Source organism: Zophobas morio, unplaced genomic scaffold (assembly GCF_036711695.1).
Source record: "Zophobas morio isolate AGI-343-1 ecotype UQ-CSIRO unplaced genomic scaffold, CSIRO_AGI_Zmor_V1 ptg000029l, whole genome shotgun sequence".
Taxonomy (NCBI): domain Eukaryota; kingdom Metazoa; phylum Arthropoda; class Insecta; order Coleoptera; family Tenebrionidae; genus Zophobas; species Zophobas morio.
This window is the reverse complement of record NW_026972134.1, coordinates 7,946,942-7,973,177: the sequence shown is the minus strand read 5'-3', so window position 1 is coordinate 7,973,177 and position 26,236 is coordinate 7,946,942. Positions and strand designations below refer to the sequence as shown.

At 32.7% G+C, this 26,236-nt stretch overlaps 1 protein-coding gene and 2 long non-coding RNA genes across 4 annotated transcripts; 2 read left to right on the top strand and 1 right to left on the bottom strand.

Annotated features, from left to right (window-relative positions):
• The first annotated feature begins 3,206 nt into the window (after positions 1 to 3,206).
• LOC135137415 (uncharacterized) lies at positions 3,207 to 4,277 on the top strand. Its single transcript, XR_010281803.1, has 3 exons — positions 3,207 to 3,408; positions 3,464 to 3,703; positions 3,776 to 4,277. It is a non-coding gene; the product is annotated as an uncharacterized LOC135137415 (long non-coding RNA).
• An 11,174-nt stretch (positions 4,278 to 15,451) lies between these two features.
• On the bottom strand, positions 15,452 to 18,725 carry LOC135137278 (heat shock 70 kDa protein-like). Of its 2 annotated transcripts, none has more exons than XM_064066900.1 (3): positions 18,579 to 18,725; positions 17,254 to 17,467; positions 15,452 to 17,200 (listed from the first exon to the last, which is right to left on the bottom strand). In XM_064066900.1, the coding sequence occupies exons 2-3, from the start codon at positions 17,456 to 17,458 to the stop codon at positions 15,555 to 15,557; spliced, it is 1,851 nt and encodes a 616-aa protein (XP_063922970.1). In that variant the 5' UTR covers positions 17,459 to 17,467; positions 18,579 to 18,725; the 3' UTR covers positions 15,452 to 15,554. The 2 variants fall into 2 exon arrangements, with proteins under 2 accessions (XP_063922970.1, XP_063922971.1); XM_064066901.1 differs by having other exon boundaries at positions 18,621 to 18,633.
• A 133-nt stretch (positions 18,726 to 18,858) lies between these two features.
• On the top strand, positions 18,859 to 19,327 carry LOC135137621 (uncharacterized). Its single transcript, XR_010281891.1, has 3 exons — positions 18,859 to 18,953; positions 19,073 to 19,176; positions 19,313 to 19,327. It is a non-coding gene; the product is annotated as an uncharacterized LOC135137621 (long non-coding RNA).
• The last annotated feature ends 6,909 nt before the right edge of the window (positions 19,328 to 26,236 follow it).

Sequence of the window (26,236 nt, the reverse complement as noted above, 5' to 3'; positions counted from 1 at the left end):
ATTCCTTTTCCTTTGCCTTGTTTCCTTCCATTTTTCCTTATTTTCTTCCTTTTCTTTAGGCTCTTCAAAATTTCTGCCATCTAGAGTTAACTTTTTATATCCCATTCTAACCATTTTTCCTTTATTTCTCTCTTTTGTTGCCTCTTCTTTTATTTTGATTTGAATTTTTCTTTCCGTTTACGTCAGATCATCATTTATGTAAATTAACGACCCTTTTAAGTTCTTCTTGCTCTTCATTACATTTATTTTTTATTCTCTATTTTCGAATTCCACTACATAAACATTCTCTGCAATTTTGTACGAGCTTTTAACTTTACTCTCTACTCAGCCTTTCTCTTCTAAATTCCTCTTTCCAATTATCTGCTTCTGCTCTCCTGCTCCTATTTCCAATCCCATCATCACTACTTTGTTTCTCCTCTTTTCTCTCTCCATTCGATCTAGTTGACTTTCTACTTCACGCACTCTCTTTCCCATTTCTTTTTTAGCTCGCTTCTATTCTTCATGCTTTTCTCTAATTTCTTGATTTTGCTCATGTAGTTGATCTCTTGCTTGTTTTAATTCTTCTCTTATTGTTTTAAGCTCCTCTTTAAGCCGTATATTCCATTCCTTCAATAATTGTTTATTACTTTCTCTCATATCATCTCTGATTTGTGTCGCAAGTTCGCTGATCATCTTCTTGACCTCCTCCATCTCTATATTTCCTTGATTTTTCTTCTTTATCGATTGCAGAGGTAATGTTACTGTTATTTTGCTTCTTTGGAAGACCTGCTCTTTCTCTTCTGGCGACTATACTTCTCTATCCCTTTTCTTTCTTTCTGTCTCTTCACTACTCATTACCTCTTTGTCTCTAACTTCCTTCACGGCGGTTTACGGTTATCCGATATCTGTCCTGATTCCTCGATTGTACCTATTAGTATTTTAGTGAATTAATGCCGGTTTCCTTTTAATTCAGCTTTAATATTGCCTATATTGTCACTGGTGTGAAATTTCGCACATGAACTCCTACGCACACGTCCTTTCGGTTTGCCGGCTCAGTTGGGAATCAACCATAGATAATATTTACTCATTTCAAACAAGAAATAAAAAATATATGTGTTATTGAACGTACTATAATTTGTAATGATTCACTCTCTTAAAACTGAAAATTTAAAAGCAAACTTGTTTAAAATATGTCTGGTTTCCGTAAACTTGATTTCTAACACTCAGGACGCGTTGCTCGCTTAGGCTGAATTGAAGCTCTCGTCGCGATATATGCGCGACTAGAAAGATTAAATGCCCAAATGAGTCGTAAAAAATCTCCTCGACCGTCGTTTTAAATTCCATTTTTTTAATATATATACAACAGACTTTTTTACAATTCAAGAGGATCGAAATTCATCTTGTCGCAGATTATTACTTTTGTCTCCAGCATGCATACTTTATCTCAGGTTTGTTTTCGCAAACATGCATTGATAAAGCATACTAAAAATAAACTTTGACTGTTTCTACGGTGGCGTGTTTTTCACTTTGATATCTTATTAAGTACATACTAATCACTAAATAGGTACTATAAATTCAACTCAGATATATCTTTACACACCTATAATCTATACTTATATTATAAAGCTGAAGTGTTTGTTTGGTTGAATGCGCTAATCTCAAAAATTACTGGTTCGAATTCAAAAAATCTTTTTGTGTTGGATAGTCCATTTATCGGATCTACATATAGGTTATATAACATCACGCTACAATCAATGGGAGCGAAGTAGCAATAAAAAATAAATTCGGAAAAACGGGGAAATTATTCCTCCTTTGACAGCTTCCGTTGCTTACGCTGCTTAAACGGTTAAAGTTACGTAAAAATCATGTGGGTTAAAATTGTTCCCCTCTAAAAGTTCTAAAGAAAAGTGGTAATGAAATTTGTTCTAAAATAATAATGCATTACATATAAAATTCTCGCGTCACAGTGATTGTAAGCGAACTCCTCCGAAACGGGTTGACCGATTTGTATGAAATTTTTCGTGTATATTCGGTAGGTCTGAGAATAGCTTGAAACTATTTTTATACCCCTAAGTGATAAGGGTGGCCCACTCTAAAAAGTTTTTGTTTATTTTTTAGACAAAATTTTTTATTTTTATTTTTTTAAGATTTGGCATCAAAAAATATATATAACCCTAAATTTTCCAGTGAGCCATTCCATCAATTTTTTGGGGGGAATAAATAAATATTCTTAACAATTTACCATTCTTACAATAACTTTAAAACGTCTGCAAGATCTCAAAGTATTCATTTCTGCAACTCTTGAGTTATTCACTAAAATAAATTGACTGATCCAAATATTTTTTTTGAGTCACTGTAAAAGCAAATCTAAAAAATATGAATGCAATGATAAATTACGAAAATAGACTGATGATATTTTGCACATTTTAGGTGGGATATATTCAGCAAAATCTTGAGATGACGTCATAAAGTTTTTCGGCTTGATAAACAGATATATTTTGATTAAAAACCTACCATGTCAAACAGTAACTTCAAAACGTCTGCAATATTTCAAAATTCAGTTTTGCAATTCTTGATTCAATCAATAAAATAAATTGACTCAGTGACTATTTTTTTTGAGGCACCCCCTATAAGCAAAACTAAAAAACATGAATGGAATGATAAATCACAAGTATAGTCTCATCCTATTTTGGACATTTTAGATAGAATTCATTTGGCAAAATTTTGGGCTGACGTCATCAATTTTTTGAAGGGGGTAAGTAAATGTATTTTGAATAAAAATTTATTATGCTTATCATATGTTTAAAATATCTGCAAGATTTCAAAGCATTCGGTTTTGCAGATTCAAAATTAAATTGTAGGTGAAACCAAGTTTACCCCTGTCAGCGAGTTCAAATATAAAATGCGACTTTTAATTTTTTAGATAGTATTTTGTTAAACTTTTGCATTGTATTTTTAAGTAACAAACAAGAGAAATTTTTACTCTACTCGTTCTATTGCTGTTACCTGCTATAGCTTAGATTTTTTTGCAAGTTAGAAATATTATAACATAGTATATTCAACAAAGTAAAAATATTTTAGGGGTTAATACTAACCATTCTGTTTGAATTTTGGGTCAAATTTACCAAACATTTTGATTTTTTATTGCTATTTTTTGGAAATTTAATATACCACAGGCTTCTATCTAATCTAATCAGAGCGATAACAAGTTAACCTTTAATAGTAAGTAGAGCACCGACAATTCTGCAGAGTTTCTGCGTTTTCTGTACAGATTTGAAAGACTTTCAAACTAAATCATTTCTTTCCAAATTTTAACAATTTCCATTTGTCAACAAATTGTTCGAGTCTGTTTTCACTGTTAGGACACGTAAACGAATTTCATAGAATTACCAACAGTTACTACAGAACAACCACTTACTTGATAAGCAGGTAAAGTATAAAAATGTACGTTTAACCAAAATACATTATTTATTGTATAATTTAGGCATGGCGAACCTAGAAGGAATCGAATATGACACAAAAACACTCATTGCGAGATTTAACACAGACGAAGAAAAAATTTCTAGTTTCTTGAAGGGTCATCTTCAGAAAATACTAACTAGTTACCTACAGCGTGTAAAACAAAACGAAGGCAGAAAATCTGTGGAAATCGAGAAATTAATCAACACGGCGAAAACAAAACTGGAACAGCTACCAACATACGAAATCGTCGACAATAATTTAAGTAAGCAGTTACAATAAGTACCTACCAAAGAGACCATTAGGTATGCTTGACTAATGTTATTTCAAATTTTAGAAGATGAAGAGTTAATTAAAATGAAAGAATTTTTTTTGGATATCCATATCAAATTAACTAATAACAAAGTGCTAGACTACAGGAGTATTTTCAACACAGCAGTCTACTACGGAAGTTGCATAGAGAAAAGTTTGCATCGTTTTGATGGCACGGAACCATATAATTTATCAGAAATGCTCAAGTGTTTATTCTTATGTGCGGGGCCTCAGAAAGTATCGAAAATACTTTCGGAAAACATACATCACTTGGGTGACGTTTCTGAAAAAATGTAGACACTTAACATGCCAAAAGGTCGACACATCAAGCTTAAAAAAAATTAGCATCAACTGGAACAAGTTTTGGGGAAGTTAACAAGTTTCCAAATATTTCTGTCCAAAGAAGTGAAGAACTTGATCGAAATTAAACAGCCGGTTGCAGCGTTGTTAGCACGTTTTGATGTGTAGATTTATTTACTTGCAGTTCATACATAAAATAAAATTACAATCAGTTAAACTAAACTAAATCGTTGCTTCGCAAAAGTAATTCATTACTTTCAACCGCTATTTTTTTTATATATATTTGTGGAAACTAAAACACAGACGTTATATCACTACAAAGATTTCCTAAATGACATTATGACGTTTTTGGACTTGGTTAATGTGTCATCTGTCAAAATAATTATATTGTTTTGAACTTTTGTTGAAATTATAGGTAATTAAATAAATAAAATTGATTACTTAAGTTAAGTAATATATGACACTCAAAATCATTGATTGCTCATTTATTGGCTTGTTTTTAAAAGCATTATCTAATCATTTTGCATCAACATTCTGAACGGAATAAGACACATAACGAGCGATCAAAATAAAACACCTATAGTTACTACTCGAGAGGCAAATATTTTTTGAACGTATGGCGCAGCTAACATCGTACATTGCACATCTGTCAATGCCAAACTATTTCTGTCACTTCTGTCATTGCTCTCATCTGTAAACTCTCTGTTAATATTTAACCTGTCAGTCTAACCTCAAATTATTCTAAACGTTAGCTACGCCGCAAGTTCAGAAAACATTTGAGCATCAAGAAGTAGCTAGAGATGTTTTTGTTTGATCGCTCGTTACTTTCAATTAAAATTTTCTGATATCTTTTTTTAATTTCCTAAGCTTACCTTTACTAAGGTGACTTTACTAAACAATAATGTCAAAAACTACTAAACTGATTCTTATGAAATTTGAGATTAATGTTGACGTTAATAAAATTTCTGTTAACTCCAGATAAATTCCAAGCTTTGCGGGGGTTAATACTGTTTGAAAAATAATATGTTTAATTTGTCATTTATCAATTCAACAATATTTTCAATGTTGGTAGGTTTTTCTAAAAATGGAAGCGAAGTTAAACCGATAGATCTATAAAATTCGACCTTATATCTGAAGCCTGATTTGTGAAGTGGAATAACTTTTGATACTTTCCACTTATTAAGGAAAGTGGTTTCACTAATAATCTGATTAAATACTTATATAACAAAAGTGCATAGATAAACAATAATACAATTTTGCACTAAAAATGATAAGATGTTATCCAGACCATTGTGCAATTTGATTTAAATTTGTTTGCTGCTTGGAAGATATTATCGTCAGTTATCACAAAATTATGGAGGGTAGGCACACAGCTGGTATCACCTATTTTTAAATTATCACAAACAATATTATCACTTAAATTTATATTAAAGTCACTATCACTAACGAAAACAGAACTAAAGAATCATGCGAAACTTTCAACAATTTGCTGGGACGAGGTCAACTGCTTTCTCAAGGACATAATTCAGGGCACGTTTGTACAATTTTTCTTTAAATTAAAATATGTCCATAAATTCTTTGTATTTGTTTTAATATCATTTTCACCCGTATTGATGAAACCTCTGTGAGCGTTATTTAGCTCTGTTTTGATGCGGTTTCTCAATGAATTAACTCTTAGTCACATCTCTATCCAACCCGGGTTTTTTATAATTATACACTTCCACGGGTGTTGATTTAGTTTTATATTCTTAACAATTGATGAAGTACTATACGGTACAGCGTATTTTGATAAGTTCACTGGACACAATGGTTTAACAATGTATCTTATTCCTGATGAAAAAGTTCACATGCCTCATTACCGTCTGTAATGGTTCGAATTTGTGACTAGTCTACTAATTGTTGCATCATGTAACCGTACATTATTATCTTGTCTACAATTATATTTTGCACTCTCGTTAGTGTCTCCATCTTTACCAAATTTTACCTCACGATTAGTCACTGGTATGGTGACATTTATACCTAAAGATGGATGATGCGTATCGTCCGAAACATATGTAGAGTGGAATTCTTAACAAAATTACATTGGGTTAAATTATTAATAATTATAATTCATTTAGTGAACACATGAGCTAGTTAACTCGCACTGTGAGAGCAATACTCACGTAACTCAAAACCAGAATGTTTTGAGTAATGATGATTTCAAATTCCCAAGTTTTTATATATTATTTGTATCTTAAATACCGCAGGCTTCGAAATACATTATAGTCGTATTGTCAATCTATTATTAATCGTGTTTTTATTCCTTTAGAGTAGAACCTTCTACTCGTTATAGAAAACAAGAAATTTTGACTTACTTGACTATTGCACTGGTACACCATATCAAATATTTTGGCTTGCGTGTTAATAAATTTAAGACAAGAGCAAACTAGCAACACATTGTAATGAAAAAAATATAACAAAACACAAAACAATCACAGTATTAATTCATTCAACATCTACTAATATTGTTGTAAAATGTGTTATAATTTTATTTAATTCGTTTTTGTATACATAATTGATTCAGTCCATCGTATTTTTTTACGCATTGCTAAAGGACCTTCATAAATATTGTTTAATCATTTTCATTTAAGTCTGATGCCGCCGTTGTCGTGATGTTCGGGAATTGATTGACTGTTATTTCCTGATATACTTCCTTTCTATACGAAGTTACAAAATTCCATCGGAATTTTTGACAAATTTTTAGAGATGTACCGACTATAGTCGGCCGACTATTCCGCTTTGCTAAAACCGGTTTATAAAAGCAACAGACAGTGTGTTTTTTTTTTCTATTTCTCTGACTACCTTAAGAAGTAGTTATATTTTAATAAAAGGAATAACTAACGTTTCTTTGTTTTCCAAAAAATGTGTTAAATTTGTTTGGATAATTTTAACATTTAATTTTTTGTAGTAACTCAGTACAAAAATAAAAAATAACACAATTTAGGGCAGCTTATACAATACTTTAACCAATTTTAACCACTTTTTTGGAAAATTATTGGAAATTTTGAATTCGCTTTGCGTGTTTATTGGACCAGATATCGTGACGGCGATTTCAGAATCGTAACTAGCGGAAGATTATCTACACTTTGACACCAATTTTCGGTCGATTAAACCAATTTTGACCGGTTTTAGCAAAGCCGACTAGTCGGCCGACTATAGTCGGTACATCTCTACAAATTTTAAATTTTTTATTGAGTCCCGAAAAAAAAAATAAACAAACAATATAATGAATAATGGACGAGAATAAAACTATTTATTTAAATTTTTTATTTCGCTCTAATTAACCTTCCTACCTTTCCTATTCAAAGAAAAATTGATTTCCATGTTTTCGGTCAATTCTTAACTATATCAGAAGACATTGTGCATTTGCTGTGTTCAATTTGTACCTAAATTAGTAGGAGTATCAGATTATCAACATCGACCGAAATCTCATAGCTTCATAGCTTACTTGCATTTCACTTATTTTTGAGATATGGCAGTCTTGCATTAAGTGCACACGTAATTTTCGGAAATGCAGTACAAACATTTTGATGAATTTGAACATTACGCAACTATTAAAAACCGTTTATACTTACATATACTAAAACTACATTAACTTTTTATGCATTAATAATAAATTTAAGAATTCGGCAAATTTTGACTTACGTGAGTATTGCTCTCACAATGCGAACTGATCTAATGCATCGTTTGTAGCAATCTGTTTTCGTCCTTTTTCGTCCTTTTCGTCCTTTTTCGTCTTTTTCTTCTTTTTTCGTCCTCTTTCGTCCTTTATCGTCCTTTATCGTCCTTTTTCGTCCTTTACGTCCTTTTCGTCCTTCTTCGTCCTTTTTCGTCCATTCCGTCCTTTTCGTTCTTTCCGTCCTTTTTCGTCCTTCTGCGTCCTTTTCGTCCTTTTCTTCCTTTCACGTCTTTTTTCGTCCTTTTCGTCCTGTTTCGACCTTTTTCGTCCTCTTTCGTCCTGTTTTGTCCTTCCCGTCCTTTTCGTCCTTTTCGTCCTTCTTCGTCATTTTTCGTCCTTTTTCGTTCTTTTTGTCCTTGTCGTCCATTTCGTCCTTTTTCGTCCTCTTCGTCCTTTTTCGTCATTATTAACCTTTTCGTCCTTTTTCGTCCCTTTCGTTTTTTTGTCCTTTTTCGTCCTTTTCGTCCTTTTTTGTCCTTGCTATCCTTTTTGGTCCTTCTCGTCCTTTTTCGTCCTCTTTCGTCCTTTTTCGTCCTTTTCGTCCTTTTCGTCCTTTTCGTCCTCTTCCGCCCTTTTTCCTTCTTTTTCGTCCTTGTCGTCCATTTCGTCCTTTTTGTGCTTTTTCGTCCTTTTCGTCCTTTTTGTCCTTTATCGTCCTGTTTCGTCCTTTTTCGTCCTTTTTCGTCCTTCCCGTCCTTTTCGTCCTTTTCGTCCTTTTTCGTCCTTTCTCGTCTTGTTTCGTTCTTTTCGTCCTGTTTCGACCTTTTTCGTCCTTCTTCGTCCTTTTTCGTCCTTTTCGTCCTTTTTCGTTCCTTTTCGTCCTTTTTCGTCTTTATCCTTTTTCTTCCTTTTAGTTTGTTTTGGTCCTTTTTCGTCCTTTTCGTCCTTTTCGTCCTTTTTCGTCCTTTTCGTCCTTTTCGTCCTTTTTGTCCTTTTCGTCCTTTTTCGTCCTTTTTCGTCCTTTTCGTATTTCCACCGCTCGGCACCGATTTTCTCGCCTCTCCAAAATGCCGTCATTTATCGTACCGACTTATCACCTCTCCTTTTTTTCTCTCCCGCCGTCGCTTCCCCCTCGTTGCGCACCGCGCATTTTAAATGTTACATAAATTTGTGGATTATGTTAATGTTTCCATTGTTAGAGACTAATGTAAGCATGCTATTAACCGTTCATATAGTAGTTATATTGATCGTGCTGAATCCTTGATTTATACTGATTCTAAGCAATTTTGGAAATTTATTAGTGATCATAACAGAAGTAATGAAATTCCTAGTACTAAGTATTTCAATAATGATGTATTTCAAGGTTGCAGTAATATTGTTAATGTGTTTGCTTGTTATGTTTCTTCTGTGTATGCGAATCCTAAGTTGCTCCCTACTGACTATTTTAAGAATAATCCTGAGATTGATTTGAATTTTGTTGATTTTAATGTTGATCAGGTAATGAATGAACTATTACAATTAAATTTTTTATTTTTTTATTTTATTTGATTACGTTCCCCAACAGGCCGGGGGCCCAATTACAGGGGAACGGGGGACATACACAACACCCAGAGCCGGGCGGGAATCGAACCCACGACCCAGGGTGTAGCGGGCAAGCACGAAGCTACCTAACCCACCCGGGTCCTCTAAATCTGAATAAGGGGTGGTTTATCATTGGCTGAACCATTAAGTCGCATTTTTTCTGTATCTATGAGTAGTCGAGTTTTCCCAGACGTCTGTAAATTTGCTGATGTGGTGCCTATTTTTAAATCTGGTTCTAAGCATTTTGTTCATAATTATAGACCTGTAAGTATATTGTCGGTTCCTGCCAAATTATTTGAAACTATTGTTTCTCAACAATTATGTCATTCCTTTAAGAATATTATTATTGAGTCTCAACATGGCTTTTACGCTGGCAGATCTACGCAGACTAATCTTATGACATTTATTAGTGACATAACTGACGCTTTTGAAGGTGGTTATGATGTACATTGTGTTCACACAGACTTTCATAAAGCCTTTGACAAAGTTCACAATCAATTGCTTTTCGATAAATTGTATTTGTATGGCATTCGTGACCCTCTTTTGTCCTGGTTTAATAGCTATCTCATGAATCGTAGGCAAAGTGTGTGTCTAAAGGGTGTAAAATCTTACACGTATTCTGTTAAATCTGGGATACCGCAGGGATCCATTCTTGGTCCTTTCCTTTTTAATATTTTCATCAATGACATTATAATGAATTGTCTTTCTAAAAGTCTTCTTTATGCTGATGATTTAAAAACTTATCATTTTATTAAAACAACTGATGACATGAAGATTTTACAACATGATCTTAGACTAGTTGAAAATTGGTGCTTTATGAATGACTTAAATCTGAATGTTTCGAAATGTGTAGCCATTTGTTTTAGTAAGAAAACTTCCCCTATTAGTGCTTCTTATGTGTTAAATAATGAATCACTAAATGATGAAAATATAGTTAAAGATTTAGGTATTTATTTTTATTCGAAATTAACGTTTCATTGTCATTACGATTCAATTATAGCTAAAACTAGAAAACTTATAGATTGCATAAAAAGATGGTCTGTTGATTTTAAGGACATTAATGTTACAGTTGTTTTATATTTTTCGCTTGTAAGATCTGTCTTAGAGTATAATTGTATTGTTTGGTCTCCTTTTTATATTACGTTAATTAATCGCATCGAATCTATTCATATTCATTTTTTAAAATATTTAAAATATACACTAAGTATATTATATAATTTACAATTTGCTAATGTTGAAATGGTTGCTGACTATCTCAATATTGTTTGTATGAGTAATCGAAGGAAGTATTTAAAGCTCTGTTTTTTATTTAAATTGTTGAATAATATGGTTAGCTGCCCTGCATTGTTAAGTAGAATTGGTTTTAATGTACATGTGTTTCATACACGTAAACCTGAAATTTTTTATATCCCTTTTTATTGTCGCAACTATTCGCTCCATTCTCCAATGAATAGTATTTTATTGTTGGCTAATAATGTAGGTTCTGAACTTAATTTTACAGGGTCCAAATTTATGAGTTTTAAACGTTACTGTAAGGCTCTTTGTCTGGTTGCCTAATTATTATGTAATGCTTTTTTGGCGTGAATAAACATTATTATTATCAATAAGCACGTCATCCTATTGTTCACATGACGCTGTCGACGGTAATTACAGTTTAATTAAATATACACTGACCGGCAAAAAAGCCGGCCACCCTGAAAAATTTCGCAAACCACTTTAAAAATTGTTAATCGACTTTACTTAAATCTTAATAAATAGTAACTTACTCAAGAAAACATGATAATATCAAAGATCTTGGTATCCTCTTTGACTCTAAGTTTAGTTTTGTCGATCACTTAGAAGATATGGTTTCCAAATGCTTTCGGACGTATGGATTTATTTATAGAAATTATCGTGACTTAAGCGTGTCGACACGTTATAGACTTTATTTTTCGCATTAGTCAGACCAAAAATTGAATATGGTGCCTTGATTAGGTTTCCAATTTATCAAAACCATATTGATCAATGATCATATAAAATCGGTTCAACGCTTGTTCTTAAAATTTATGTCCTTTCTTTTGGATGGGGTCTATCCTTGTCGAGGATATGACCACTCCTTATTACTATTAAGATTTAATTTTTTATCGTTACATAAAAGACGAATTATTATCGCCATTAGATTTTTAGTTTTTTTAGTTAGAAATCAAGTAGACTGTCCTGAAATGCTTGAGCAATTAAATTTTCTTGTACCAAGAATTAATGCACGTCATAATCATATATTTTATTGTACTGCTGACAGAACTAACGTTTTAAGAAAATCTCTAGTTATTATTAATTATTATGTGTACTTGTTTCAATCAAATTTATCACTTATGTGATATAAAATTCGACTCGATTAACAAAATTGTTAGTTGTGTTAAGCAATCATTCTTTGGGTAGATTTTTTTTTCCTTTTTGTTTTACTCTCTTGTATTTGTTAATTTTTAATTTTGTTCAGTTTCCATTTCTACTTTTCCTATAATTGGGTGTAATCCCGTTGGAAAATAAAGATTATTATAATTATTGTTATTATTATTAATAATTTAACTAGTGATCGTTATTTTATTAAATAACCATTGACTGTTGACAAATGATGTATAAATTAGCAAGGAAAAGAAGACAAACAAACGCAGAATTAAATTTAATTTAACAAAATAATAGAAACATACTAAGTACGATATTTTCTTAATTAAAGCAATAAAGGAGGGTGTTGAAAACAGTATTTTTCATCATTTGATTATAAGCATGGCAGTTAATAAACGTTAATTTCTAGAGACGTCTCTCATATTGTCGCTCTGTTTCTGTTATTTTGTTAAATTAAATTTAATTCTGCGTTTATTTGTCCTCTTTTTTTGCTGATTTATACATCATGTGTCAATAGTGAATGGTTCTTTAATAAAATAACGATCACCGAGTGGTCAAATGACGGCAGAAATAAATAGACAGAACCTTTCAATGAGGTTAAAACCTGATAAAAGAAAACCATCAACGCTCCAGGTCTAAAGTACAGTGAAAGCATCAAATTCGCATGATATGTGAATATGTGAGGATAAAATAGTTTCGGTTAGGAAATCTCTAAGAACCCACCTAAAATATCCGTATCTCAGAGGGTCGCACCCGAAAAGGGAAGAAATATTGGATTAATTTTCACAAATCGTTCATAAATTTATTGAAAGAACTCCCTCGTCGACTTAAAAGCTGACACAAGGGCGCGAAAACCGCTTGAAAAGGAGTACATTTGTTAACGCTAAAAATTCTTTCAAACCCTGGTGCTATCTGTTCACAAGAAACGCATCGAAAAGTACTAACAAAATGCTTAAATTAAACACTTAATAGGGCCGAAGTCGAAAAAAAATACATTCCTCCAGCCTTCTTCCGGATTTCTGCTAATTTTTCAAAATCCAGCTTTCTTCAATACATATATAGCATAACCGGAGGCACCTCGAGAATTGACTAAATTTTGTTATAAAACTCTAGGCCCATATATTACATTTCTCGCGACATTAGAGTGTAATAAAAGGGTATGACATACGATTCGTCAGGAATGCGCCTTAGATCGTATTCTGCGATTTTATAAAATCTAATTTCGCTAGGCATAGGAGTTCTTCTTGATCGTTCCGCAGACGGATTTACGCGAGTTCGTAAATTTTTCGACTGGTTCAGCTTGCATCGCCCCGTTCCATGTCATCATCTTTCCTTACGTCAGCTTGCGTGATCTCGGTTTAAAGGCGGCGTTCTTTGTTTAGTTTTTTCTTGGATTTATGTGTCCGAGTTTCGCCTGCTGCTGTCTTAATTTGGTTACGAATTTTAATGAAAAATAATTGGGATTGGCAAATTTTTGTGGATGTGAAATTTGAACATGCGTTTTGGAAAATTAAGATTTGCGAATTTTTTTATTACGTTCTAGGAATTTGTTTTTTATCTTTTTATTGCCATTTTCTCGTGAACTGACTTTATGATGGCCCGTCAGAGTAGCATGGAATGAAATACACCAGGAAGATATTGATAACATCAGTCAGGGAATGTACTCTTCTGTTTCTTCACCAAACCTATGGAAGAAAAAATACAGAACATGGGTGTGAGAAAGAGAACAAAAAGAACTATATATTATACTGTTACGATGATCCGTTACTAAAATCGGCGTGAGTAAAACTCAACAAATTATTTCTTAGTAAATCAAATTTACACGACTAACTACACAGCGATTATATACAAAATAATTCCGGCGCAACTTGACTGGATTCTCTCAACATCCACTGGACTCGACTCGTTCACTGAATAATTCTCGTTCCCGAAGGTGGCCTCTATTTAGACCCATACTCCCCTTCTAGAAGTTCAGTGATCGAGGTCTTTCTGGAATACCCATCGCGATTTCCGTTTCCAGGCTTTTCTTTAGCGTCTGATTCTTTGTTTCCTTTTTTCCCGTTTTCCTAATTCTCTGTTTCTCTGCCTCTCTATTTTTATGTTTTTATTTTGGTAACTAACTTTCATTAAAAAAAGATTATATAGAAAGAAATAAAAATTAATAAGTTTATTATTTTTTCTTTAAATATTTTCATCATTAGTGGTTTTTAGTTCCACTAATTTATTGTTTTCTTCTCATTTCCTCCGTTTCTAAATTTTAGCTTTGTGTCCTTACGTGGAATGTGTGATTTTTTATTTTTTTCTGTTCTATACGGCAAAATGTATCTGATTTTTAAATGAAAACTTGAAACTTCACTCTAACTCAATTGTCTATTCCTGACTTCATTTTCTGAGAGTGGAAACTTGCGTTATCCATTGCAATAAAACTTTTGTGTGGTATGTTGGAATAAGTCGCAAAATTTATCCCTTTCTCTGTCTCTTTGTTCTCTTCCTCTTTCTCTGTTTTACTGTTTCTCTGGTTCCGTATTTCCTTTTTTCCTGTGTTCCTAATTCTCTGTTTATCTGTCTCTCTATTTCTGTGTTTGTATTCTGGAACCTAACCTTCATTAAAAAGATATAAAAAGGAATAAAAATTACAAAGTTTTATTATTTTTTTTATATTTTAAGGGCAATTTAGTTTTAAATTAGTAGTTAATTTGTTTTTTTTATTTCTTCGATTTCTAAAGTTTAGCCTTGTGTTGTTACATGGAATGACTGATATTTGATCTGATTTGTTGTATTCATCAAAATGTACCTCATTTTTAAATAAAAATCTTGTAACTTCACTTTATTACTGACTTTTTTTCTGAAATTGAAAACTAGCGTTGTCCATTACAATAAAACTGCTGTGTGATATTTTGGCATCAATCCCAAAATTTCTCGCTTTCTCTGCCTCTCTGTGTCTCTCTTTCTCTATCTCTGTCACTCTTCTTCTCTCCCTCTTTCTAACTTTCATTGCTTCTCTAATTACTTGTTTCCCTTTTTTCCCGTTTTCCTAATTCTTTTTCATAGATTTTAGTTCCATTAATTTATTGTTTTCTTCTCATTTCCTCAGTTTCTAAATTTTAGGTTTGTGTCCTTACGTAGAATATATGATTTTTTATTTTTTCGGCCTCCATCACCGACTATAAATCACCCATTATCACCGCACATACTAGAAAACCTGTAGGCGTCGCACCGCGGTGGTAAACACGAAATAGTACAAATCAAAAAGAAGAAAGTAAAAGGGAGACCTCGAAGAAGATGGAGAAAGGCAATGATACAAGATATTAAGGGCAGATAAATAATTAACTGAAAATAAAGTCAAAGACAAGAAGTCATGGAATGATCTTATCGGGCTATAGGCCTACAAGACCTGATAGACAGCCTATATATTTTGAAGATAAATTATTAAACAAGTCATAAAATACATAGTTCAAAATCGTAGAAAGCAATTAAAAGCATAAGTAAATTACAAATACAACAAATTTTAGAGTTATTATTTCAAGTTAATCTAGGGTCAATAATATCAACAGAGGGAACCAAAGGAACTAAAAATCAGGTAGTTTTAATTGAACTGAATTAATCCAATTTTTGCGGCTAAGAGTACTCGACAACCTTGAGAGACACCAATTAATTCCAAATAATCCAAAAGAAATTTTGTAAATTAATAATTTTATGAGGAATGAATTAATAATTAAGTGTCACTTCTATAAAACAACGTGAACCAGGTTAGAAACATAACACGAATTAAAACTGGAATGAATTTAAACGTACATTTATTTTTACAATATTGACTAATGATAAAAAGTTATTTTTTACTTAAACCAACATCGCATTTTAAAAACTAATTCATGTAGTTATTTTATTTTTCCACAGGCATGAACTGAAACTTGTGTGTTGCCACTATTGTTGCACAGCGTCGCTTACATTCTTGAATTAAGTCTTTTACTTTATTTTCGTCATTCATTTCCAACAAATCTGCGGACGTTCGTGTGCTGCTACAAAAATCATAAATTTCTTTGTACTCATCAGTTAGTTTCTGTTCCTCTAAATTGTAGAGAACACGTACACAATAGTTTATCAAATAGCTTTTAGACATGGCGAATTTAGTGAATCTTTCATCATTTAATTTGTTTTCAGCAGCAGCTAGCAGAGTATTTTCAACTTCGCTGTCACTTTTACTACTTCTGATGTACTCAATTTTCAATTCTTTGATATTATTGGAGAATTTTTCTTCAGCTTTTGCGGTTAAAATTCCATTCACATCAACAGTCAACGTAAAAATAACTTCTCGTTGTCCAGGTGGTGCGGGAGCTAAGTTATTTAACAAAAATGTGCCCAATTGCCGATTTTTTCGGGCATCTGAACGCTCTCCTTCGTATACATCAAACCTCATCTCACTCTGATTATTCACTACAGTAAAGTAAGTATACGATTCGCTTACAGGCAATCTTGAACCTCTTTTAATAAGAAAAATCATTTTATTACCCAAACTGTCTGAACCAATAGAAAGAGGCACAACGTCGGTCAGTTTCAGTTTTTCAATGTTTTGTTTTCTGCTAGTTGATAACATGGCTGCTTGTAACGCAGCCCCCTCAGCGACGTATTCGTCGGGATTTCCGAATTTGTTCAACTGTTTTCCATCAAAATATTTAGAAATCATCTCTTGGATTTTAGGAATGCGTGTTGAGCCTCCACACAGAATAACTTCTTGAATTGATTTTTTAGAAAGTTTAGAATCCTTCAAGCAATTGTGGAGTATGTCAATAGTTTTCTTGAACAAATTATCGGCCATGTCTTCAAACTGCTTTCTGGTTATGGAGATCATTATTTTAGGATGTTGAGGAACCATTCCGTTGATAGTTATAATAGACTCGTCAGCATCTGACAGTGCTTTTTTTGCTTCTTCGCATTTAAGACTCAGCCTTCTTTTATCGTCCGAATCCCACTGTGGGTCGTAATCGTATTTGTCCCTCAGGTGCTGATAAACGTAATCTAAAATGCAGTTATCCAAATCATGTCCCCCCAGTCGAGTGTCTCCAGCTACCGAAATCACTTCGACGTTGTCGAAGAGCTTTTCAAGTATAGCAACATCAAAAGTCCCACCACCAAAATCGTAAACTAAAGAACGATGTGTTTCCTCAATATCTTGATCGTAATAATATGCTAAAGCAGCAGCTGTTGGTTCATTTAAAAGCTTCAGCACAGTGAACCCGGCGTCTTGAGCCGCCGCCAAAGTTACTTCTCTTTGTGTGACATTAAAGTACGCTGGTACGGTAATGACAACCTTATTGATAGTTTCACTTAGTTTTGCTTCCGCATATTTTTTCAGTTCCTTAAGTAGGACTGTGTACAGTTCTTGGGGCGTCTTTTTCACAGTAACATTCTTCTGTTCGAAAGAAACCATAGGGTTATTGGAACAGTCTGCTGAAACGGTGAAAGGAAAATAACCCAAACTTTTCTGAAGTTGAACGTCATCGAATTTTCTTCCTACTAAGCGTTTCATTTCTATAAATTCAATGACGTTATTGCTAGTCTTTTGACAGAATTTTACGTTTTACCATAAATCCCATTTTTGGGTTCCTGCACTGCCATTTTCTTTGCATGTTCTCCGATGACAACGCCGCCATTCGGGGGAAAATAGATGAAAGATGGTATAATTCGTCCTCCTGATTTATATTCTAGAATTTTTAACTTGTTGTTCATAAAAACGTAGATGCATGAATTCGTTGTACCCAAATCGATCCCAATTACAAGATCGTCCATGTTGACAAGCTATAAAAGTAAAAAACGTTATAGACTTAAGTGGAATTGTACTACGGTAATGACTTATAATATTATGTACTTAAATATATAAATTAATTATAATTAAAAGGGTTCCACCAAAAATTACCAGGACTACCTAAAAAAGAAACGGCGTAGATTAAGAATAAATTTTATTTTTTAATGTAATCTCCCATGACATCAATGCACTAAGTAAATCGTTTCAACAACAATTCCATGCTCTTAAAAAAATCTTTCTTCGGCTTGGCTTCAAAATATGCCTAAATTGCAGCCTCAGCCTTCACCCACTGAAATATGGCCTTTTTCAACTTTCAAAACAGGTAATAGCCGCGGGGGGCCATATCTGCATTCAACGAAGTATTATCGTTTTGTTCCAACCAGCAATTACCTGCTGCTTGCATAATTCCGACAGCATGCATGGTTGTATTAATTTTTTACGTCCTGTATCTTGAATATTGTGTCAGAATTTATACAGGGGTGCTACAAAAATGTCCCGTAGATTGTAGTGTTGCATTTTTTAAAGCCTATAATAAAAAGGCCGACAACTCCAAAATATCCTAGCCATCACCTTTTTTGTCGACTGAGAGCCCTTGAACATTTTTTATTGTTCTTCTCTTTTTCGCCCCCTTTCCATCGACTCACTTTTGAACAAAGGATCATATCAAAGAACCGTGGTTTCATCCCTCGTGAAAATTATCTTTAACACATCTACAGGGCCTTCTTTACAAAGTTCAACACGATATTGACACTGAACTGCTGAGAGAATTTTGCCACAAAAAAAGATGGCGATTTTCTTTCGTACATCCCATCCAACAGATCTTTAATGCTTTGAGAAGAAAGATTGTTTCGAGAACGGAATTTGATAACAGCTCGATACTCAATTTTCGTGAGTTCTGACATCGTGATAAACGAGTACCAGTAGTCAGAAAAGGTAAACTGTACTTTTGTAGGCTCCAAGCCTAATACGAGGTGAAGTCACATGTTATCAACGCGCTACCTGGCTCTATGTCCAGTCGGGAAGTTTTCGTGCTACCCTCGTAACACATTTTAAAATGTATCTGTAAGACACGCCCCATTATATAAGTAACGAAAATATAGATACCCGGATTTTTATGCAGAAAACTGAGAACTTTCACACTGTCACCTATTCATATTCCACACTAGTTATCTTCACAGTTAGCAAGCATTTGAGAAATTGTAATAAAATAATAACACTAATGTGAAAACAACTATCGGGTTTCTAAGCAAAAATAAATTATTGGTGACGATATTTGAAGCAATCATATTAAGATAACGTAACAAACTGATTACAAATCCTTATCAAGGTGCGTATCATAGAACGCTTAAGCTATTTTCTTTGTTACTTTTTAATGGTTATCCATATACTAAATGTTCTTGTTTTTATTTTTTTTTACATTAGAAAACAAAAAGAACCCTAGAAAGTAGTCTAAGCAGTTAAAGTATTCTCAAAAATCAGGTAAAAATTGGTGCCTGTACACTGCCTAACACTCCAACGTCCAACATTAACTTTTTATTTTTCGATTGTCCAGCAGTTATCTTTTCTTAATAAATTTGTATTCTACTTTTTCTTTGCAGAATCCTATCATTTGATTACCTATTATTCTGGGCCCAATCTTTAGTGAAAAACGTTGTTGAAAATACGTCTCGTAAATCGCGTGAGGACTGTCATGTGCCCAACGGTGAGTATTATGAAAATTAAGTATTCTATCCCTAGTAAAACAGCATTCATCTGTCATCACTTCATTAGTATGGAAGAAAGAAATCCGGGAGTTTCATTATTGCTGTTCACTATTCATCGGCAAAAGTTTTGTCTAGGAATGAAATCGTTTGGACCTAAACTCGGGACCCGCTGGAGGTGGTACGGGTACAAAAGAGATTCTCGTAGCGTTCTCCACACAGTTCAGTGACTAACCCCAACTTCTCGAGAAATTTCACGCGTACTAAGTCTTCTTCAACACGATTGATAATTTGCTCTTCGACCTCCAAATTTTTTGGTCAAACTGGTTCTGTCTCCCTCAACTTCTGTCCACAGCAGAAAACGTTTCGCGAAACGGTTGTCGACGCCCAGAAAAACGTTCAGCACACCGTCCTGCTGCAACTCTAGCATTGCCTCCACACTCCATAAACAAAATGCATGTCTTCATATTCTTCTATGGTGTATTCTAGCATTTTTTACAATGAAGTAACCTCATTTGACATACACCTGTTAAAAATTTTATGACTTAAGCGGCTTAAGCCAAAGCACCCTTATAAGTCAAACTGTCTATTATGTAACTTAACTCAGTTCACAGCTCCATAATGGCAACAATGGACAGAATAATCCTTGCGGTTCGGGTCCATAGAGCTTACAAAAGACAGTTTGACTTATAAGGGTGGTTTGCTTAAGCCATAAAAGTTTTACTAGGTGTATGTCAAATGAAGTTACTTTATGTATTACTGATAATACAAATTTAAATAATGCAATGTATTATTGAAAAACTGGCATTCATGCAGTTCCAAAACGGTGTGATATTACTTCAACAACTATTTTAAAAACATAGAATCAGTGACTTGGCTGAAAAATAATAAACTTTATTATTATTATTAAGTAATAAAGATACAGTGAGGACCTAGGTCCTATAAACTGTAAACTTAACAAAAAAAAACGGTAACGGAAAATGATTGGATAACTTATATATTTAAGTGTGGTAAGATAATGCAAAAAAAAAATAATAATAAGGAAAAATTAAAAAATTCATGCATTGGGAATGATAAATTCAAAAAATTGGTCTAAAGAGTTTAGACAGTAGTAGTATAGATAGCGGGTTACTGTGACACTTCGATGGCATGTCCTCTGTCCATGACCTTGGAAGGTCATTCTTGTGCTGAAGAAGTGCCCACCCCCGAGGGTCTTTCTACAAGACATGATCAACAATGACGTCATTGACCAGAGGCTTCTGAAATTAGGGCGTGGCTCCTCCAGGGGTGTGGTCGCAGGTGTAATCACAGGTGTTTTTGAGGTGTTTTTGAAAAAAGGTAAAAAACCGTTTTTTTTTTTTTCATCAGGTAAATTTTGTTTGGTGTGAAAAAAATTCCAATTGCTTTCATCGTGATTCGAACCGAGCGCGTCGGTTTGTCGATTTATCAATTCCATCTATGCGACTATCAAGCTAATGTGTTGAACGCTTGTAAAATTGTGATAGTGTAGAAAACGGACGGACACCACACCAGAATTCAGCGTTGATATCGTTTCGGCTAGCCTAGTCTCTCTTTTTTTTGCGGGAATTTAAGAGAAAATAATTTTTGAGAGAATTTAAGAGAAAATGAAAAAACACCAAGAGCTTTTTTTTGTTACACTTTTATTGTGTCATCGTGTTGTCTATAAAAAAATTACACATTGGATCTTATAAAAAAATTAACAAATAAACTTAAAAACTAATCATTCGCTATTGTTTCTTCCGAATCATAATCACTTTCTTCAGTGTGATTCGGAAGATTATATGTCTTTCTTATAGCTATCTTAACTTTATTAGGTAATACAGTTTTTTCTACTAGTCTACTCACATCCCCAACACTTAACTTTCCACTCGACAGTACACCACTAATGATACGCAGTTCACTTGTATAAACATAGCTACGCTTAAGTTTGTCTCTAAGTAAGTGAACTTTTGCAGCTTTTTCAGTTGTATTAGTCTTCATCCTCACTGCTTTTTAAAGTTTCACCACAAACCAAAAATTCACAAATCGAAATAGCCTTGTTGTCCTTTGGTGCGGGTGATAGATGGATTGATATTGAATTTATACAGAAACAGAAAAAAATCCTACAACTGTGACAATATTGCGTCCCAATTTTTTTTCTTAATTTCTGAAGTTGCTGCTACTGAAAAAAAAGAGTTTATTTTAATGCTTAACTAAACCTTAACATACCTACCCCATTAATTAAAATTAGATCTATTTATATACTTTAAAATACGTAACATGCTGGCATTGGCATTCATTGCAACAGTAAGATCTGCCATCTCGTCCATTATTACTTCAAATTCATTGGTGGATAAAAACAATGCCACACGGCATATCGGCAGATCAAATTCACTGATACACTTTGCTATAAAAGTTTTCCAGTCGCATTCTGCCACTTTACCCAAAAATATTACATTAAATTTTATATTACTACACCAATAGTAAAAATTTTCATATTTTAACATCTTATAATCCTCTTTACGTTGTTCATCAATTTGTTTTTTCTCAGTGTCAGTGGGATGGCCTTCAACAAATACGTCTACATCGCTATAACACGATGTACGTTTTATCAAAAATGCTGCGTAGCCTCCAGCCACGAAACATCTTCTATTCTCATTTTGCAACTTTTGAAGTTCTGCTTTAATTTCTTGAAGCACACCCTTGTTTTTAGGTGTTTGTAAAAAGTTACATTCATACAACGGTTTGTTTACAAACGTGATCGTTTTAGGCTGAAAATATATAATATAATTTGCTGAAATATTTAGTTTTTTTTTCTTTTTACAAATTAGTGTGTTCCTTTTCAACCAACAAAATTGAGATTGTATGAAGTAGATTATGTTAAAACAAAAAAAAGAAAAAAGTTTTATCTTTAACTCTATCGAAAGAAACCAACTTCATCAAGATAACCCCATGGCAATGTGTCTGTACTTAAATAATTCACCATGCGCTTATCATCATGAGGATTCAATGCAAGTTTATTTTGCTCGATTGTGTAAACCTCATGCTTTTCAGTTCTTATAGAATTTTGGAAAACAAATACTTTTTGATTATTGAATAAAGCATCATAATAATCATCAAATGTAATTTCCTTTAAAACCGACTTCTGAATTCCTTTAGCCTTTTTGATCACTCCAAAGTTTGATAGGAAATTTTCAATTTCTATTTGTGTAAATTGCTTATCATACAGCTTTTGAAGTTGTACATCTTTTTCCTGAGAAGTGGTTAATAGTCTTTGCAGGTACATTTTTGAACGTAATCCGATAAATTCAGTCATTATAGCACCATTATTTTCATCTTTCATTAACCCTAAAACTTTTTTGTTTGCTAATGGAATTTGGTAAGCATTATTAGGAGGATAATCAGAAGTATCAAACTTCTCAATATCCTCCTTGATGTGTTTGTATATATCATCAACAAAAAAATGGTAAATTAGACTATCAGTATCAGTGTATAATAATTTTCCATTTTGACCAAATTTTTGTTTTACGTAGCTATAATGGAAGTCATATAAAAATATTTTTGAAATGTCTAATATACACATACCCACGTAAATCGGTTTGTTAAAGTTAACTTTTAATTTTTTCATTTCTATTAGCACTACATTTTTGTCGATGATACTACAACTGTGGAAATTAGGTTGTGAAATATAGTAATTTGCTCCAAACCGTCCTGACCATTTAGTTACCAATTTGACTTCACGATATTTTTTTACATTTTCAATAGTTTTTCCAAAGACTGCGTTGTTCATTAATTTATAAAAATTCTTTTCGAATTCGTTTCGACTTTCTTTCCGTAAATTAGTATTTAAATCTATATATTCTTTTAACCACTTTGATTGCTTAAACTTCAAACATCTATGAATTTTTACAAGTCTTAAACCTAAACGAATGGCTTGCTGTAAATTTCTGTAATGAATCACATAATTTTTTTTGTCATATAAAGTAGTCAATAATTTTGGACATTCAGATTCTGAAATAGGTGGAACTAAATGTTCAGGACAAACTGGTAAGTCTTTGTGTGTCTCAAAGGTTTCTTTAGGGTAACAAAGATCAACTTCAAAAATGTACCCGTAGTCACTATCCTCAGGAATATTCATACAATTTTCATTGTAAAACTCAATATCTTACACCCATTGAAAATTACCGTATGGAAGATAACAACTCATTGCTGCACCGTAAAGATTATTGACATCAAAATACATAAGATATGAAGAGGGCTCATTGGGATTATAAGCGTTTCCCATGTATGGATTATTTGCTTTTCCATAACGATTGCTACACTGAGAAATTCCCCCTCGAATACCTTTTTCAATGAACATCACCATGTCAATGTCTGTAAGTAGTTCTAATTTAATTTTAGTTATTTTTAGCATACTATCAAATGCTAAACCAGGGGCAGTGTAGTAATGTAGACTATCGAGTTTGTATGTTTTTATACATGTCTTTCTAAAATTTTCAAAAATATCAGCCAGAAGTAAAACGTCTGTTTTGAGATATAACTCTGCATATTCTTGTAATGTTTTAATTTTGAAAGTATTCCAAACGTTGCATGCGTGTGCATAGTCTTCACCAGAGATTTCACAATTTTGAATTTTGCTATAAAACTTTTCCCTAGGTGGCAGACACGTATCTTGCAATTTTGCCCAACAATTAAGATATTCATATGGAAAAATTCCTTTACGCGCAACTAATTTAAAATGTGTTTCATTGGCATAAAACTGTCTAGTAATAATTTTTTGCTCATCATCTAGGTACGATGATAATCTATCAAGACTACTAGCCATAAACCTAAATGAATCAATAAATCTAAAATGAATATTAGTATTTTGGATATATTTTGTAAATGAAATGTATTTTTCTTTATTAATAGGGAGTAAATTCATCGGTCCTTCAATTTCTGTACTTAAAGCCTTAATAATGAAATGACTGTCATAGCCTGATAGATTATGGAAAACTACAGGCACCATATGAGAATCTTGGTATTGTAAATTACAAGACTTATGTGCAGCTCCTCGATATTGCCCTGTAAAGTGACAATGGTCCCTTACTTTTTGATCAGTTTTGCTAAATGGTTTATCACAAATATGACAATTATGAGAAAATAAGTAAGACTGATTTTCTGCATTAGATAAAGGTATCATGAGCACAGGATTTGAGAAAATGTTCTTCAATTCATGAGCTATTCGTTCAAGTTCATGAACGAACCACACCTGACAATCTTTCCCCGTGTACATACGAAATTTTGAAAGTGTATCGTTGTAAGAACATTTAATGTAATAAGCAAAGCTAAACGCTTCATGTTTTTGGTATTTTTTCGTTTTATTTGTATGTTTAACATCACTATAATTTACGAGAATACTTTCTATGTCCGCATATATTACAAAAGGTATTGATATTTTATTTTTAAATTTAGTAAACTGTATAATGTTTTCATTTTCTTTTGGAAGAATAATTTTTGATTTATTTAAACTTTTACAGTTAATTAAATGCCTGTCTAAGGTAGATTGAGAATTAAAGTGATTTAAACATCTTTCACAGTACAATTTTTTATTTTTAATATTTCCAACTTGATTATTTAATAATCGTGATAAATTTTTTATATAAGCATAATGGTAACGTGTTTTCTTTGAATTGTACTTACTAAGATGATATTCCTCATCATCACTACTACTACTACTACTACTACAACTGCTCCCACGTTCTTCACATTGAATCATCAATAAGTTAATTCGAGGTGAAAAGTCTGTCTTACTTAATGATAACGGTAAAATTTCGTTTTTTACAATAGTAAAAATATTGATAGCTAAATTGTTCATACTCTCAAACTTTGGAATATCTTTTAGTGCTATAGGAAAGTCGATATTGTTAAATTTGAGAACATTATTAAAGTTTGGATAAGACGAAATTCGATTTGCATTTTTGCCATCTTCAGCTGGAAATAAAGCTGCTACCACAGACCACAGAAAACAATAAGGGTCATTATTTTTTATATTTATAACTGCTTTCTTTTTTTGTATAAAGGGTGGTAAATTAACGTATGTTGAAATACCAACATTTATTGGACGATAGTGGTTAATATTAACTTTTAAAAATAAAATTTCACACAAACTCCAGCCACTATTTCGTTCTTGAAATTCCTCCAATTTTATTAGAATTTTGTCAATAACATACGTTTCATACCAATCCTTTAAATTGATATTATGATCTATTATTCGATTTTTTGTTGAAAAAAATTTAAAAGAAGTTTCAGCCGTTTGAGGTTTTATAAACAGTCCAGCAAAAACTACATTCACTTTCAATAAAGAGTTCTTTAGTTCTTTTCTATTTTTTATTGAAAAACTTCGAAATGATTTTTTTAGAAATTCTTTTGGATCTTTAATTTTTAAATTTGTTATAATTCCAGTTTTGATTCTACCGTTAAAACAAGCATCAACGTCTTGCCAAACTAAGCTTTTTGGTTTTCTATTCTTTCCCGTATTTAATTTGAGTTTAAAGTTTTCAAGATAATTTTTTAAAATGGCTAAATTTGATTCAACTTTTGAAAACCTATTAACACAACTAGCTTTGTTTTTAATACAGTTTTTTACCAATAAAATAGTTTTTTTCAAATATTGTATATGTTTTCTAACTTCTTCTTTTGTTTTAATTAATCTACTCACCAATTCAATTTTGCTAATGGTCTCGCTTGTTAGGGTGTCAATGTTCTTCTGGCTCATTGTAGTACTATAATAATAATATAAAAAATAAATGATAGGTCCAAAGTAGATAATAGTTGTTGGTACTTACATTGTGGCTGGTGCTGTTGCTGTCAAGGCTTGTGGTGATGAAGACGATGGCTGTGATGAACTCAATCACTTATTTATACTAAAGAAACACGCATTTTTTCTCTCCCACCATTGGTGGTTAGCAACATTAGCACAAAAAAAAATAGCAAAGTCAGCAGAAATTTGTTTTGCATACAAATTTAAAAAAAAAATCGATCACGCGGTCAGCACAAGTTTATTACTAAAATTACGTGGTC

Bases quoted from the DNA above. Each gene is read 5' to 3' on its own strand.
- LOC135137278 (XM_064066900.1), bottom strand. From the start codon at position 17,458: ATGGACGATCTTGTAATTGGGATCGATTTGGGTACAACGAATTCATGC. The intron at 17,201-17,253 runs GTAAAACGTAAA...TTGAATTTATAG, and splicing joins ACCCAAAAATGGGATTTATG to AAATGAAACGCTTAGTAGGA.